The 12,613-nt window shown below is 43.2% G+C and overlaps 1 protein-coding gene across 3 annotated transcripts in view; it reads left to right on the top strand.

The window, feature by feature from the left end:
- The first annotated feature begins 2,037 nt into the window (after positions 1-2,037).
- The window catches only part of LOC101477339 (chemokine-like protein TAFA-1), a 30,814-nt gene continuing 20,238 nt past the window's right edge, over positions 2,038-12,613 (top strand). The window contains exons 1-2 of one of the 3 annotated variants that reach the window (XM_004546296.5): positions 2,038-2,446; positions 3,507-3,648. In XM_004546296.5, coding sequence (XP_004546353.1) covers positions 3,507-3,648 — 142 coding nt within the window. In that variant the 5' untranslated portion in view covers positions 2,038-2,446. Of the gene's footprint in view, positions 2,447-3,487; positions 3,649-12,613 lie in introns of all 3 variants that reach the window. The other 2 variants (XM_004546295.3, XM_076878638.1) reach the window with 2 other exon arrangements.

The following is a 12,613-nucleotide window of genomic DNA, read 5'->3' as shown; positions in this document are numbered from 1 at the left end:
CTTAAAATAGCTTAAAAAAAAGTCTGGCTCCTTGAAAGAAAAATTTAAAGGAGCAGTTTGAGACTTTTTCATAATACTGTAGATGGCTTTAAACACAACAAAACCACAACTTTCAAAATACCAAAATTGTTTATGTAGCTTATGTTTAAGATTTATTATTTCTGACTGGGCTGCAAACAAGCTCTTCACTGCACATCACTAGGCTCTAACCTCTTTCAGTCTGCTGACAGCATAGTTTGTGTGGCTTTGTTGTTTGTGTGTGCACGTGACCATGTTTGTATATGTGTGTCTAAATTTATTTCATGTTTAGAGATTCATTATTAGCCATTCATCAAGTAGTTGGACATCAGGGATGCATACCAGGTTCAGTCGGGTCAATGTCAGAATAATTGTTCAGTCTCACGTTGCAATACGCTTTTGATACTTGAGTGTCCTTTGCACATGTACCGCTTTTGTGTCGTTCCTGAATGCAGTGATTGCCTGTCAGTTCAGAGAATTAATATAGACTTTTATAAAAGTCACAGAGACAAGTAAATGTTTAACAGTTGATTCAGTGGTACATTAATCAGATGTACTCAGACGTAATGGTGCATCTTTCACCTTTTCTTGATACTATACTGAATAAGTCACTTTCAATAATCCATTTTAAGTTATTCATGCTACTTGGTCACATATCAAAAAGTAATCTGACGGTATCACTAACACCATTTGCAAATATTTAACTATGACCATATGCCCCCGTCTTGCTTTGGGTTCTGGGTAATTGTCTGTGTGAGTCACAGGAATAAAGATCAATGGCAGTATTGATTTCAGGGTTCTGTGTTTGAGATACACAGTCTCCAGTGTGCTCCATGAATTTCACATATTTCTCAACAATCTCCCTGTGAAGCAGGTGACTTGAATGAAGTTCAGCCCTTTGTTAAAAAATAGTGTCATCATGCAAAAACCTCTATAAACTATTAATGACTTCCTCATCTCTGGAAACTATTGTTCTGCTCTGAACAACTCAGCAATTTATGCTGCCTGGCTTTCTCCTATATGTCCCAAACCCCCACACAGTTGACTCTGCCAAAGCCACAGACATTAATGCTGTGTTGTAACGTGCATACATCTCCAGCAGTTTCTTGCAGTTTCTCTCACTGTGGGTATTCTTCGCTCCTTCCTGAACTGGGAATGCACCCTGTCTTCCTGAGCAAGCATCAAAATAAAATGTGATGTCTCCATGCCGTAGAGATGGCAGTGTGAGCTGCAGGCCTTGGGCATGTTCTGCATGCCAGTGATAAAAAACAAAACAAAACATCTAGACACAATTCAAAAGTAGAGATCACCATATAATGAAGGTGGTGGAAAACAGGGAGGATCTAGCTGTTTTCCACTCATCCAGATGGGAACTGACTTACTTCATATTACAGCTCTCACCCCCCTATGATCATCATTATATCTCCATAATGGTGTACTGAAGAACTCCCTCCAACAGTAGGTGAAGATTGCCTTCAGATGAATGGACATTTTTATTTCTCAAAACAACCCAATTTCAATTTTCTTTTCTTCTGAGCATGTGGAAACATGTTCTTCATCTTCTTTTATACACCTCCCCACAACAAAATAAAGGTATGCTGAGGACTGCTTTTATTTTCTCCCGAATCTTTTGTTACTTGGTAACATAACATCCTGACTTTCTGGTCAGGATTTTTAGATTAATTTTGAATCACCTAGAAACACTGAGCGTGTCTTTAAAACCCTAATGTAGACAGATTTGAGACACTCAATTAAAGATGAAAAGAATAAAAGAATAAAATGAACTGTTGCCTCGGATGAAAAATAAATGCATTCTAAATGTAAATAATTGCTAATCCCGTGGTCACAGCTACATGAGTGATACCAGTTTCCCTTATTTGCATTTGTTAGAAGCATCTGTTTAGATGGAATCCCACTATGCCATCTAATCCAGAGGCAGTCTGGCTTTAAGACATGTGATACACTCTTTACACTCAGCCAAGCTGTACGTGAACATTTGTCTCTCAGTGTTCGCTGAGGAGGGACTCAGCGAGCGCTGCTGTTCAGAGGCTGCCTCTCACTGGAAGGATGCAGACGGGGAAAGAAGAGATTCCACTACAGTTAATCAAGGAGCACTCTGCACGTGCCTATAAATGCGAAGGGGCAAATGAATTCAGTGTCACTGGGAGCAGCTCTTTAAGGGGAAGCAGTGATAATTCAAAGGTGGAATTGAAACAGCTGTAAATCTATTTCCTGACTCTGGCTTGACGGTCATTCGTGAAACACCGGACTGTTGCTATCAAAGTGTGGAGCAGGGAGACAGAGTCAGCGGAGTTCCCTGCTTGAGCCAAATCCACAGTTATTGGATGGGATCAACATGAGCAGAATTATGGATGGATTTATGCCATTCTGTTGAGATATTTATACACTCATTTTTTGGGTTGCTCAGGTAAGGTAATCTTTTGTTCTTCTCTGAGTGAAACCTAATTTCTGTCGTTGTTAAGATGTTCAGGTTTTGTATCAGTCTTTGAAGAAAAAGAATGGAAACTGTGAAATATGCATTCATAAAGAATAACTGGACTCTCTGATACAGCGTTGAGAAAATCTAAATACATTTGATCTTATTTTATGATACTGATTTTGCTTAAAATTGCACTGTCTGTTTAGCTAATTATCTATTTTATTCCAGTTTAACATTTACAAAACCAATATCAATAAAAAGACAGAAAAGACAACCCAGGACTACCAATGAGATTTTTTCTTACTTATGATTTGATAAAAGTTTTTTTTAGGGCTTGTCATTGAAATATATAAATTAGATTAAAATGTAAAACCTAATAAATAAATCCTGATATGAATGAATTTCAGGGAAGGAATGTTTTTCCAAAAATATTTTTTCCTTTTCCATTTTGATATGACCAGATGCATTCCTCGCCGTGAATTCTATATTTTCCTTTTTTTTTTCTTATCTAAACAGCGTGGTGAGACGTTACAAGCCTTTTGATTCCTATTACCACCACGTCACTGTCATATTACTGTGACAGATACAGAAAAGCCACGGCAGCCAGCTGCTTGCAAAATCTTATCTTTCTTTAAGTTTGATTTTGGTTTTGAGGCAGGAGCACAGCTCAGGAGTTGAAGGGAGTCAGCCTGTCAGGGGAAATCTCTGCTGCATGGGAAAAAGTCCCCAGGGATCACTCCACATTTGCAGTGTTGTGGCTCAGGGACAAGACAGGGCAAAGTAGGAAGATGAAATGGTGAAGAACTCATACTTATATAATCATGCTAATGATAAATTCTGATGACTAAAAATCTCCACTGAGGGGCGTTGAGGTCAAATTACCGACAAAAGTGCTTAAAAGAAAATTGAAATGTATTCATTTTTGCTCAAGACTCCAGAAGTGTGCATGCACAGGGGATGGGGCAGAAGTGGAGGTGAGGGAGAGTGAGGTCAGAGGTTGAGACATAATGCATTATGGGTTGATTCCAGCTCTACTGGTCCTCAGCAGATGTGTCCTGTCATGTCCTGGCTGCTCTGCCTGTGCCTCTGGGTCAGTGTGACTGCCATCCAGCTGTGTCAGGCCACTTTCTACGACACCATCCAACAGCATCCTGGGACAAGGCCTGGGCGGACCACAATTCATATGATTGGTGAGTCTTTTTGTACTTTCTTTCTTATTTGACATGACACATACAGCATAGAAATGGCTGCAAAAAATACATTCTGAATCATCTCCATTTATTTCCATTGCCTCTTGAGTACTGCTACTGTATGCTGGGTTTGGCTGCTTAAGTGTTTAATTAGATTCCTAAGAGAAAATATTAGCCCACTTTATTTCAGTCTTTATTTCATTAATATATTAGTGATTAACAAATTATTTAGCAGGCAGATTGCACAGGGGCTGACTTTCATTAAGATTTGCACCACATAGCTTGAGAACTTCTACTGAAGATCACACAGATAAACAATGAATGCCTTTGCTTTTTCCTTCTTCAGCTATTACGGTTGATATTCATGCTACACTGCTCCCCCTCAATTTGATCTGTGCGATTGTGTTGACTGTGAAATTGCACTGAATGGAATATGAGTGAAGCATTGCGGTTGGACTTTTGTTTTCATCAGGCGGACGTGAGCCCTGGTTATGGTAAATAATTATGATCTCCGAATTCAACAGAGAAGAGGAAGCTCAATGCTGTCAGAACTTCAAAGGGAGAAGTAGCTGCATGAATGTGCAGGTCCTGAGTGTCTGTTATTTCCTCTATGCGCTGGTGCACCTCAAGCATATCAGCAAGAAGTCTGTTTAACAGTCTCAATATTGTGAGTCAGAAGACTTCCCGTTCCAACACCTCCATTTCATCACTCAGGTGTGTGCATGTGAATTGGAGACGTAGAAAAATATATAAAAGAAGAGGGGAAAAACACAGGCAAATGGGATATCTTCTCATAGGTGGTCTCATATCAACAAAAGGAAATTGAATTAATATTTCAACTGTGCGTTCGGGTCCTTTTTTGGAGAAAAGAAACAATTTGAATCCTTCAGGTCCCCGTCTTACTAACAGGGAAAATGTCCTGTCATTCCATTTTTCCATAGACCTCACTTCCGCACAAATGAGATGCCAGTTTTATGAGAGGAGGATGGGATGCCTGTCTGGATTGATTCTGACACTCGAACATTTGTTCTGTGCTGTGTTGTGTGCCTGTTGGATTGGTGGGAGGATTGGGGTTGACGGGTCATGAATTGGTGGCAAGAAGGCCATTGGCTACAGACCACTGGGCCAATCATTAAAGGCAGCAAAATGCCACGAGTTCACGGTGACTGGTATTACCAGAGGAAATCAAGATTACAGAGGGCGAGAGATCAGTTGTGTCCTTGCCAATAGGAATTTAGATCTACCCGGACGTATATCAAATCATTCATGTGTAGTGGTTTTGGAATCAGCTAATTGTGACCTGTTCTTTATATCTCTTAAACATATTGAAACTGTTGATGAATTATCGGCTGCTGTGTGAACAGGCATCTGAGAGATTTATTATCAGCACTGTGTCTCACACTCCAGATGTGTTTTCAATAATAATTTCTTTTTGACATTGTGGAAGCACCTGTTCTGTTCATCCACTGACATATTGGCAGCCTTATTGCAAAGAATGTGTGTCCAGAAGTCCATTAGCTAGATGACCCTTGACTAGGTGCCTGTGTGTGCTCAGTGAATCGAACAAGGTGGCCTGCTTTCCACCCTACAGCTCTACTTACAGATTGCTGCCTGCCACTCTCTCAGATATGCTTAGGGCTATTCTCCGCCTTCCTGGTACAGGCAGGGTTGCTCTCTGCGGTATGATTCATGAGGTGCTGTATTTATTTGGTGCAAAGAGCGTGAACAGTGCACAAAAGAGAACAGATTGTGTTTGTCTTGCATCCGTAAAGGCCTGGTCAGAGATGTTGCTTTTTATTTGGGGTTGTGTATTTCTTGACCCTGAACATATCCAGAGGAAACGAGAGGAATCGCAGATGGACAATTTTTTTTTCTGTCTAAAACTCTGACCTGGTAAACAAACAACCAAACAAAAAAATAACCCCCATAACTTGGCAATGATTTTAAAATGTAAGCTAAGATACTAAAAATACATTTAAAAAATCCTGTGCAGGTATGGCTATTTACACTTTTGCACCTCAGATGTTGTGTGATATTTGTTAAAGATCAAAATACATGCTTCAGTTCAGAGGGAACAAAGGTGTGTTGAATTTTTTGAGCAGCAGTCTACATTCAGGGGAAGAAATAGTGCCATTGGTGATGCAGTGCATCATGTGGAGGTGTTAGCAAAAACTACAACAAACAGTAGATAGTGGCTGCCTGAGGTGGCCTTGCTCTCTCGTGAACTTACTCCCACCAACATTTGGCTCGGCAGGGTCAAACTGTTCATAACTGAAAAGTCACTGAATCTCAACGCCGTGCAGATAATCTCTTATCTTGTGGTTACTGTAAAACATTTGGCTGTGAGTGAACATGCATACAAAGAGAAGATATGCAAAGCAGCAGAACTGGGGATACAAGCAGAAGGAGCTCACTTGCATGTTAAAATCTGCTCATATTTAAGTCACGCATGCTACATGTTGCACTCTTGCAAAGTTACCCTTCTTCCTCTTTAAGATGGCTCCTTCAAACATCGATGAAATTTCAGTGTTAAGCAGCTTAAATATCTTCTCTTCTAATATATGGAGTGAAACTATAGTTTCTCCTTTTTTTCCTACACTCAAAAAAATAAGTCATTGGATGAACTCAGTTGGACTGATGGCAGGTTTTCCACGTAATACATCTATTTTGGTCCAACCTAATCTACATACATCATGAAAATTCAATTAAATTGAGTCAGTAGAACACAATTTCGTAAATACTGCTAAAATGAAAAAAAGTACATTAAAATGATGTGAAAGGTTTTGGTTGGTCCAACTCAATACAATGTCATTCACTTGAGCTAGATTTTCATTGCATTGAAATCATTATTTTGAGTTCAACTAAATCATAATTTTCATTACCAGAAAACTAATTTAATTATTAAAATAATGACAAAATGAATTTGTTTTTACAACTCAGGTTTATTCACTTGAATTAAAAGCAGAAACAGAATATTTTGTAAATAAACATACATGTCACATGGTCAAATCAACCTTAACAAAAATCAAAGTGCTCACAAAAAAGTGCTGACGTACATTTGTAATGAATGTCAAATCTGAATAGCACACACCTCTGTACTACTAGGCAATACTGAAAACAAACTGGAATCTGTAAAATCAGATTTCACTTCAGAATCATTGTATATATTTATAGTGACACTTGCAAATTCACAATGATAACCTACTAAACATTGCAATTCACACCATAGTATGGCAGTCACTGAAGATTTGAAACAACCCAACAATACATAAATACACACATATATACATACATATACATACACACACATATATATATATATATATATATATATATATATATATATATATATATATATATATATATATATATATATAAAAAAAACACCCAGCACGCCCCTGTGGGCGGTTTATCCTTCAAGCTCGGGTCCTCTACCAGAGGCCTGGGAGCTTGAGGGTCCTGCGCAGTATCTTAGCTGTTCCCAGGACTGCGCTCTTCTGGACAGAGATCTCCGATGTTATTCCCGGGATCTGCTGGAGCCACTCGCCTAGCTTGGGAGTCACCGCACCTAGTGCTCCGATTACCACGGGGACCACCGTTACCTTCACCCTCCACATCCTCTCGAGCTCTTCTCTGAGCCCTTGGTATTTCTCCAGCTTCTCGTGTTCCTTCTTCCTGATATTGCTGTCATTCGGAACCGCTACATCGATCACTACGGCCGTCTTCTTCTGTTTGTCTACCACCACTATGTCCGGTTGGTTAGCCACCACCATTTTGTCCGTCTGTATCTGGAAGTCCCACAGGATCTTAGCTCGGTCATTCTCCACCACCCTTGGGGGCATCTCCCATTTTGACCTCGGGACTTCTAGGTTATACTCGGCACAGATGTTCCTGTACACCAGGGGTGCCCAATCCCGGTCCTCGAGAGCTACCGTCCTGCAGCTTTTAGATGCATCCTTGTTCCCACACACCCGAATCAAATGAATGGCTTGTTATCAGGCCTTTGCCAAACATGATGGCATGCTGAAGAGGTAATCAAACCATTTGATTCAGCTGTGTTGGAGTAGGGATGCATCTAAAAGCTGCAGGATAGTAGCTCTCGAGGACTGGGATTGGGCAGCCCTGCTGTACACTATGCCGGCCACTTGGTTATGGCGTTCCATGTATGCCTTGCCTGCTAGCATCTTGCACCCTGCTGTTATGTGCTGGATTGTCTCTGGGGCATCTTTACACAGCCTGCACCTGGGGTCTTGCCTGGTGTGATAGACCCCAGCCTCTATGGATCTTGTACTCAGAGCTTGTTCTTGTGCTGCCATGATTAGTGCCTCTGTGCTGTCTTTCAGTCCAGCTTTGTCCAGCCACTGGTAGGATTTCTGGATATCAGCCACCTCCTCTATCTGCCGGTGGTACATACCGTGCAGGGGCCTGTCCTTCCATGATGGTTCCTCGTCTCCCTCCTCTTTCTTGGGTTTCTGCTGCCTGAGGTATTCACTGAGCACTCGGTCAGTTGGGGCCATCTTCCCAATGTATTCTTGGATGTTCCTTGTCTCATCCTGGACTGTGGTGCTGACACTCACCAGTCCCCGGCCCCCTTCCTTCCGCTTAGCGTACAGCCTCCGGGTGCTGGACTTGGGGTGAAACCCTCCATGCATGGTAAGGAGCTTTCTTGTCTTTATGTCAGTGGCTTCTATCTCCTCCTTTGGCCAGCCTATTACCCCAGCAGGGTACCTGATCACGGGCAGGGCGTACGTGTTGATGGCCCGGATCTTGTTCTTACCATTCAGCTGACTCCTCAGGACTTGCCTGACCCTCTGCAGGTACTTGGTGGTTGCAGCTTTTCTAGCGGCCTCTTCATGGTTCCCATTCGCCTGTGGGATCCCCAAGTACTTGTAACTGTCCTCTATGTCTGCAATGTTGCCTTCTGGTAGTTCAATCCCCTCAGTTCTGACTACCTTCCCTCTCTTTGTTACCATCCGACTACACTTCTCCAGTCCGAACGACATTCCAATGTCATTGCTGTATAGCCTGGTAGTGTGGATCAGTGAATCGATGTCTCGTTCACTCTTGGCATACAGCTTGATGTCATCCATGTACAGGAGGTGGCTGACAACTGCTCCGTTCCGTAGTCGGTATCCGTAGCCAGTCTTGTTAATGATCTCACTGAGGGGGTTCAGGCCTATGCAGAACAGCAGTGGGGACAGAGCATCTCCTTGGTAGATCCCGCACTTGATGGTGACTTGTGCTATGGGCTTGGAGTTGGCCTCTAGTGTTGTACGCCACATCCCCATTGAGTTCCTGATGAAGGCTCTTAGGGTCCCATTGATCTTGTACAATTCTAGGCATTCCAGTATCCAGCTGTGGGGCATTGAGTCATAGGCCTTCTTGTAATCAATCCAGGCAGTGCACAGGTTGGTCAGTCTGGTCTTGCAGTCTCGGCTGACTGTTCTGTCTACCAGTAGCTGGTGTTTTGCGCCTCTGGTATTCTTGCCAATTCCTTTCTGTGTCCCACTCATGTATTGACCCATGTGCCTGTTCATCTTAGCCGATATGATGCCTGACAGGAGCTTCCATGTAGTACTGAGGCAGGTTATTGGTCGGTAGTTGGAGGGGACCGGTCCCTTCTTGGGGTCCTTGGGGATCAGGACCGTCCGACCTGCGGTTAGCCATTCCGGGTATATATATATATATATATATATATATATATATATATATATATATATATATATATATATATATATATATATATATATATATATATTAGGGGTGCAACGATATTCGTATCGATATTGAACCGTTCGATACAGTGCTTTCGGTTCGGTACGCATATGTATCGAACAATACAACATTTGTAATTTATTTTATCAATTTTCCTTCTGACGATGCTGTCTGTGTGGAGCGCTCAGTGAATCTGTGTTCGACTACTCCGCCTAGGCTGCACTGTCGAGCGCAGATCCACTGAGCGCTCCACACAGACAGCATAGTCAGAAGGAAGAGCACAGGGCAAGCTAGCGAGACAGAAGTTAAGCTCTCCTTGCAACAGGCAAATTGACCCTCATTCAGATCTGGCGTTTGGAATTATTTTGGTTTTCATGTGACGTATGACCCTGAAGGTAAGCGAGTCATGGACTAAAGTAAAACAGTATGTTGGATGTGCCATGCAATGCTCAATTACATTGGTGTGAACTAGTGTGTTAGCGCAGTTAGCTCGTTAACGTGTTGGCCGTCTAGCCCCATGCACGGAGCGATCGGCGGTAGCTCGTTAACGGAGATTTGCCGTGTTGTGGCGTTAAGGTCATTTCAACGAGATTAACCTGAAAGCACTAGTGGGAACACAACGAATATGACTGCACATTTACACCGACATCATCCTAGTGCAAAGACAAAAACAACAAGCATGCTACTAACTTTAGCCGAGTCATTTAGACAGCTGTTAGCACATGATTCTCCTTATGCTGCTGAGAATATAACCCAGAAGAAGCGGATAGTATAGCTTTTATTTTGGAAAGAGCCATTTCTCTGTAATAAACTCTCTTTTCCAAAGATGAGTGATTCCTCAATCAGATACAGGGCTTGCAATATCGCTAGCCCGACGTCCCGGAGCTAGCGATTTTTTCAGTCGGGCTACCAAAATCTATCTCTTCCCTGCCCGTCGGGCTATTGTAGGAAAAATATATGTCAGTGCTTTTGCATTCTTTCAGAAATGTAGCTGGGTAATTATGTCATTGGCATCGGTGAGCCACTGTCAATATGTGACATATTGAAGTCGCGTTTGAATTTGTGCTTGTTTTTTTGCTTTCACTTTGCAATCGTGCGAACTGTGTATAGAGAGCGACAGCACTGATCTGTGAGTGATGATAATTTGTGCACCAATTCCTCTGACATCGTCTTATTAATCGTTAGCTTACTATGCAAACATGACAAGTGAAATCTCCCGCAGCAAGCTTAAACATGTGAGAGGTTGATCGCGCAGAGAATCGCTGAGCTTATGTGAGTGCGCGTGTAAAAGCATTTCAGTTCTGCTGAGCCAAATAAGACAGGTCAGGGTGAAGAAGTGACAGCCAAATAAAAGCTTACCACAAAACGGAGAAGTTATGACAAATCAGACTATAAGGCAAAAAGAAAGTGCAGCTTTATGGTTTCATGGACAAAATAATTTCTGTGGCTGCAATATGACGAGCTATATAACCAGGGCTGCACATAAGTGGTCCGCAGGTGCGCATTCGCTGTCAAAATAAAAAACGCGCACAAGGGTTAGGGTTAGGGTTAAATTTAAAAACTGTACTTTTGAGTTAAAATATATATTTATAATTTTAATAAATGACAAATTAAAAATGCATGAACATTTTTTTTGTATCGAAAAAATATCGAACCGTGACACCAAAGTATCGAACCGAACCGAACCGTGAATTTTGTGTATCGTTGCACCCCTAATATAACCAACACCCAGCGCGCCCCTGCGGGCGGTTTATCCTTCAAGCTCGGGTCCTCTACCAGAGGCCTGGGAGCTTGAGGGTCCTGCGCAGTATCTTAGCTGTTCCCAGGACTGCGCTCTTCTGGACAGAGATCTCCGATGTTGTTCCCGGGATCTGCTGGAGCCACTCGCCTAGCTTGGGAGTCACCGCACCTAGTGCTCCGATTACCACGGGGACCACCGTTACCTTCACCCTCCACATCCTCTCGAGCTCTTCTCTGAGCCCTTGGTATTTCTCCAGCTTCTCGTGTTCCTTCTTCCTGATATTGCTGTCATTCGGAACCGCTACATCGATCACTACGGCCGTCTTCTTCTGTTTGTCTACCACCACTATGTCCGGTTGGTTAGCCACCACCATTTTGTCCGTCTGTATCTGGAAGTCCCACAGGATCTTAGCTCGGTCATTCTCCACCACCCTTGGGGGCATCTCCCATTTTGACCTCGGGACTTCTAGGTTATACTCGGCACAGATGTTCCTGTACACTATGCCGGCCACTTGGTTATGGCGTTCCATGTATGCCTTGCCTGCTAGCATCTTGCACCCTGCTGTTATGTGCTGGATTGTCTCTGGGGCATCTTTACACAGCCTGCACCTGGGGTCTTGCCTGGTGTGATAGACCCCAGCCTCTATGGATCTTGTACTCAGAGCTTGTTCTTGTGCTGCCATGATTAGTGCCTCTGTGCTGTCTTTCAGTCCAGCTTTGTCCAGCCACTGGTAGGATTTCTGGATATCAGCCACCTCCTCTATCTGCCGGTGGTACATACCGTGCAGGGGCCTGTCCTTCCATGATGGTTCCTCGTCTCCCTCCTCTTTCTTGGGTTTCTGCTGCCTGAGGTATTCACTGAGCACTCGGTCAGTTGGGGCCATCTTCCCAATGTATTCTTGGATGTTCCTTGTCTCATCCTGGACTGTGGTGCTGACACTCACCAGTCCCCGGCCCCCTTCCTTCCGCTTAGCGTACAGCCTCAGGGTGCTGGACTTGGGGTGAAACCCTCCATGCATGGTAAGGAGCTTTCTTGTCTTTATGTCAGTGGCTTCTATCTCCTCCTTTGGCCAGCCTATTACCCCAGCAGGGTACCTGATCACGGGCAGGGCGTATGTGTTGATGGCCCGGATCTTGTTCTTACCATTCAGCTGACTCCTCAGGACTTGCCTGACCCTCTGCAGGTACTTGGTGGTTGCAGCCTTTCTAGCGGCCTCTTCATGGTTCCCATTCGCCTGTGGGATCCCCAGGTACTTGTAACTGTCCTCTATGTCTGCAATGTTGCCTTCTGGTAGTTCAATCCCCTCAGTTCTGACTACCTTCCCTCTCTTTGTTACCATCCGACTACACTTCTCCAGTCCGAACGACATTCCAATGTCATTGCTGTATAGCCTGGTAGTGTGGATCAGTGAATCGATGTCTCGTTCACTCTTGGCATACAGCTTGATGTCATCCATGTACAGGAGGTGGCTGACAACTGCTCCGTTCCGTAGTCGGTATCCGTAGCCAG

The sequence above is a fragment of the Maylandia zebra genome, linkage group LG20, assembly GCF_041146795.1.
Source record: "Maylandia zebra isolate NMK-2024a linkage group LG20, Mzebra_GT3a, whole genome shotgun sequence".
NCBI classification, from domain to species: Eukaryota; Metazoa; Chordata; class Actinopteri; order Cichliformes; family Cichlidae; genus Maylandia; species Maylandia zebra.
This window is presented reverse-complemented; position numbering and strand designations above follow the sequence as displayed.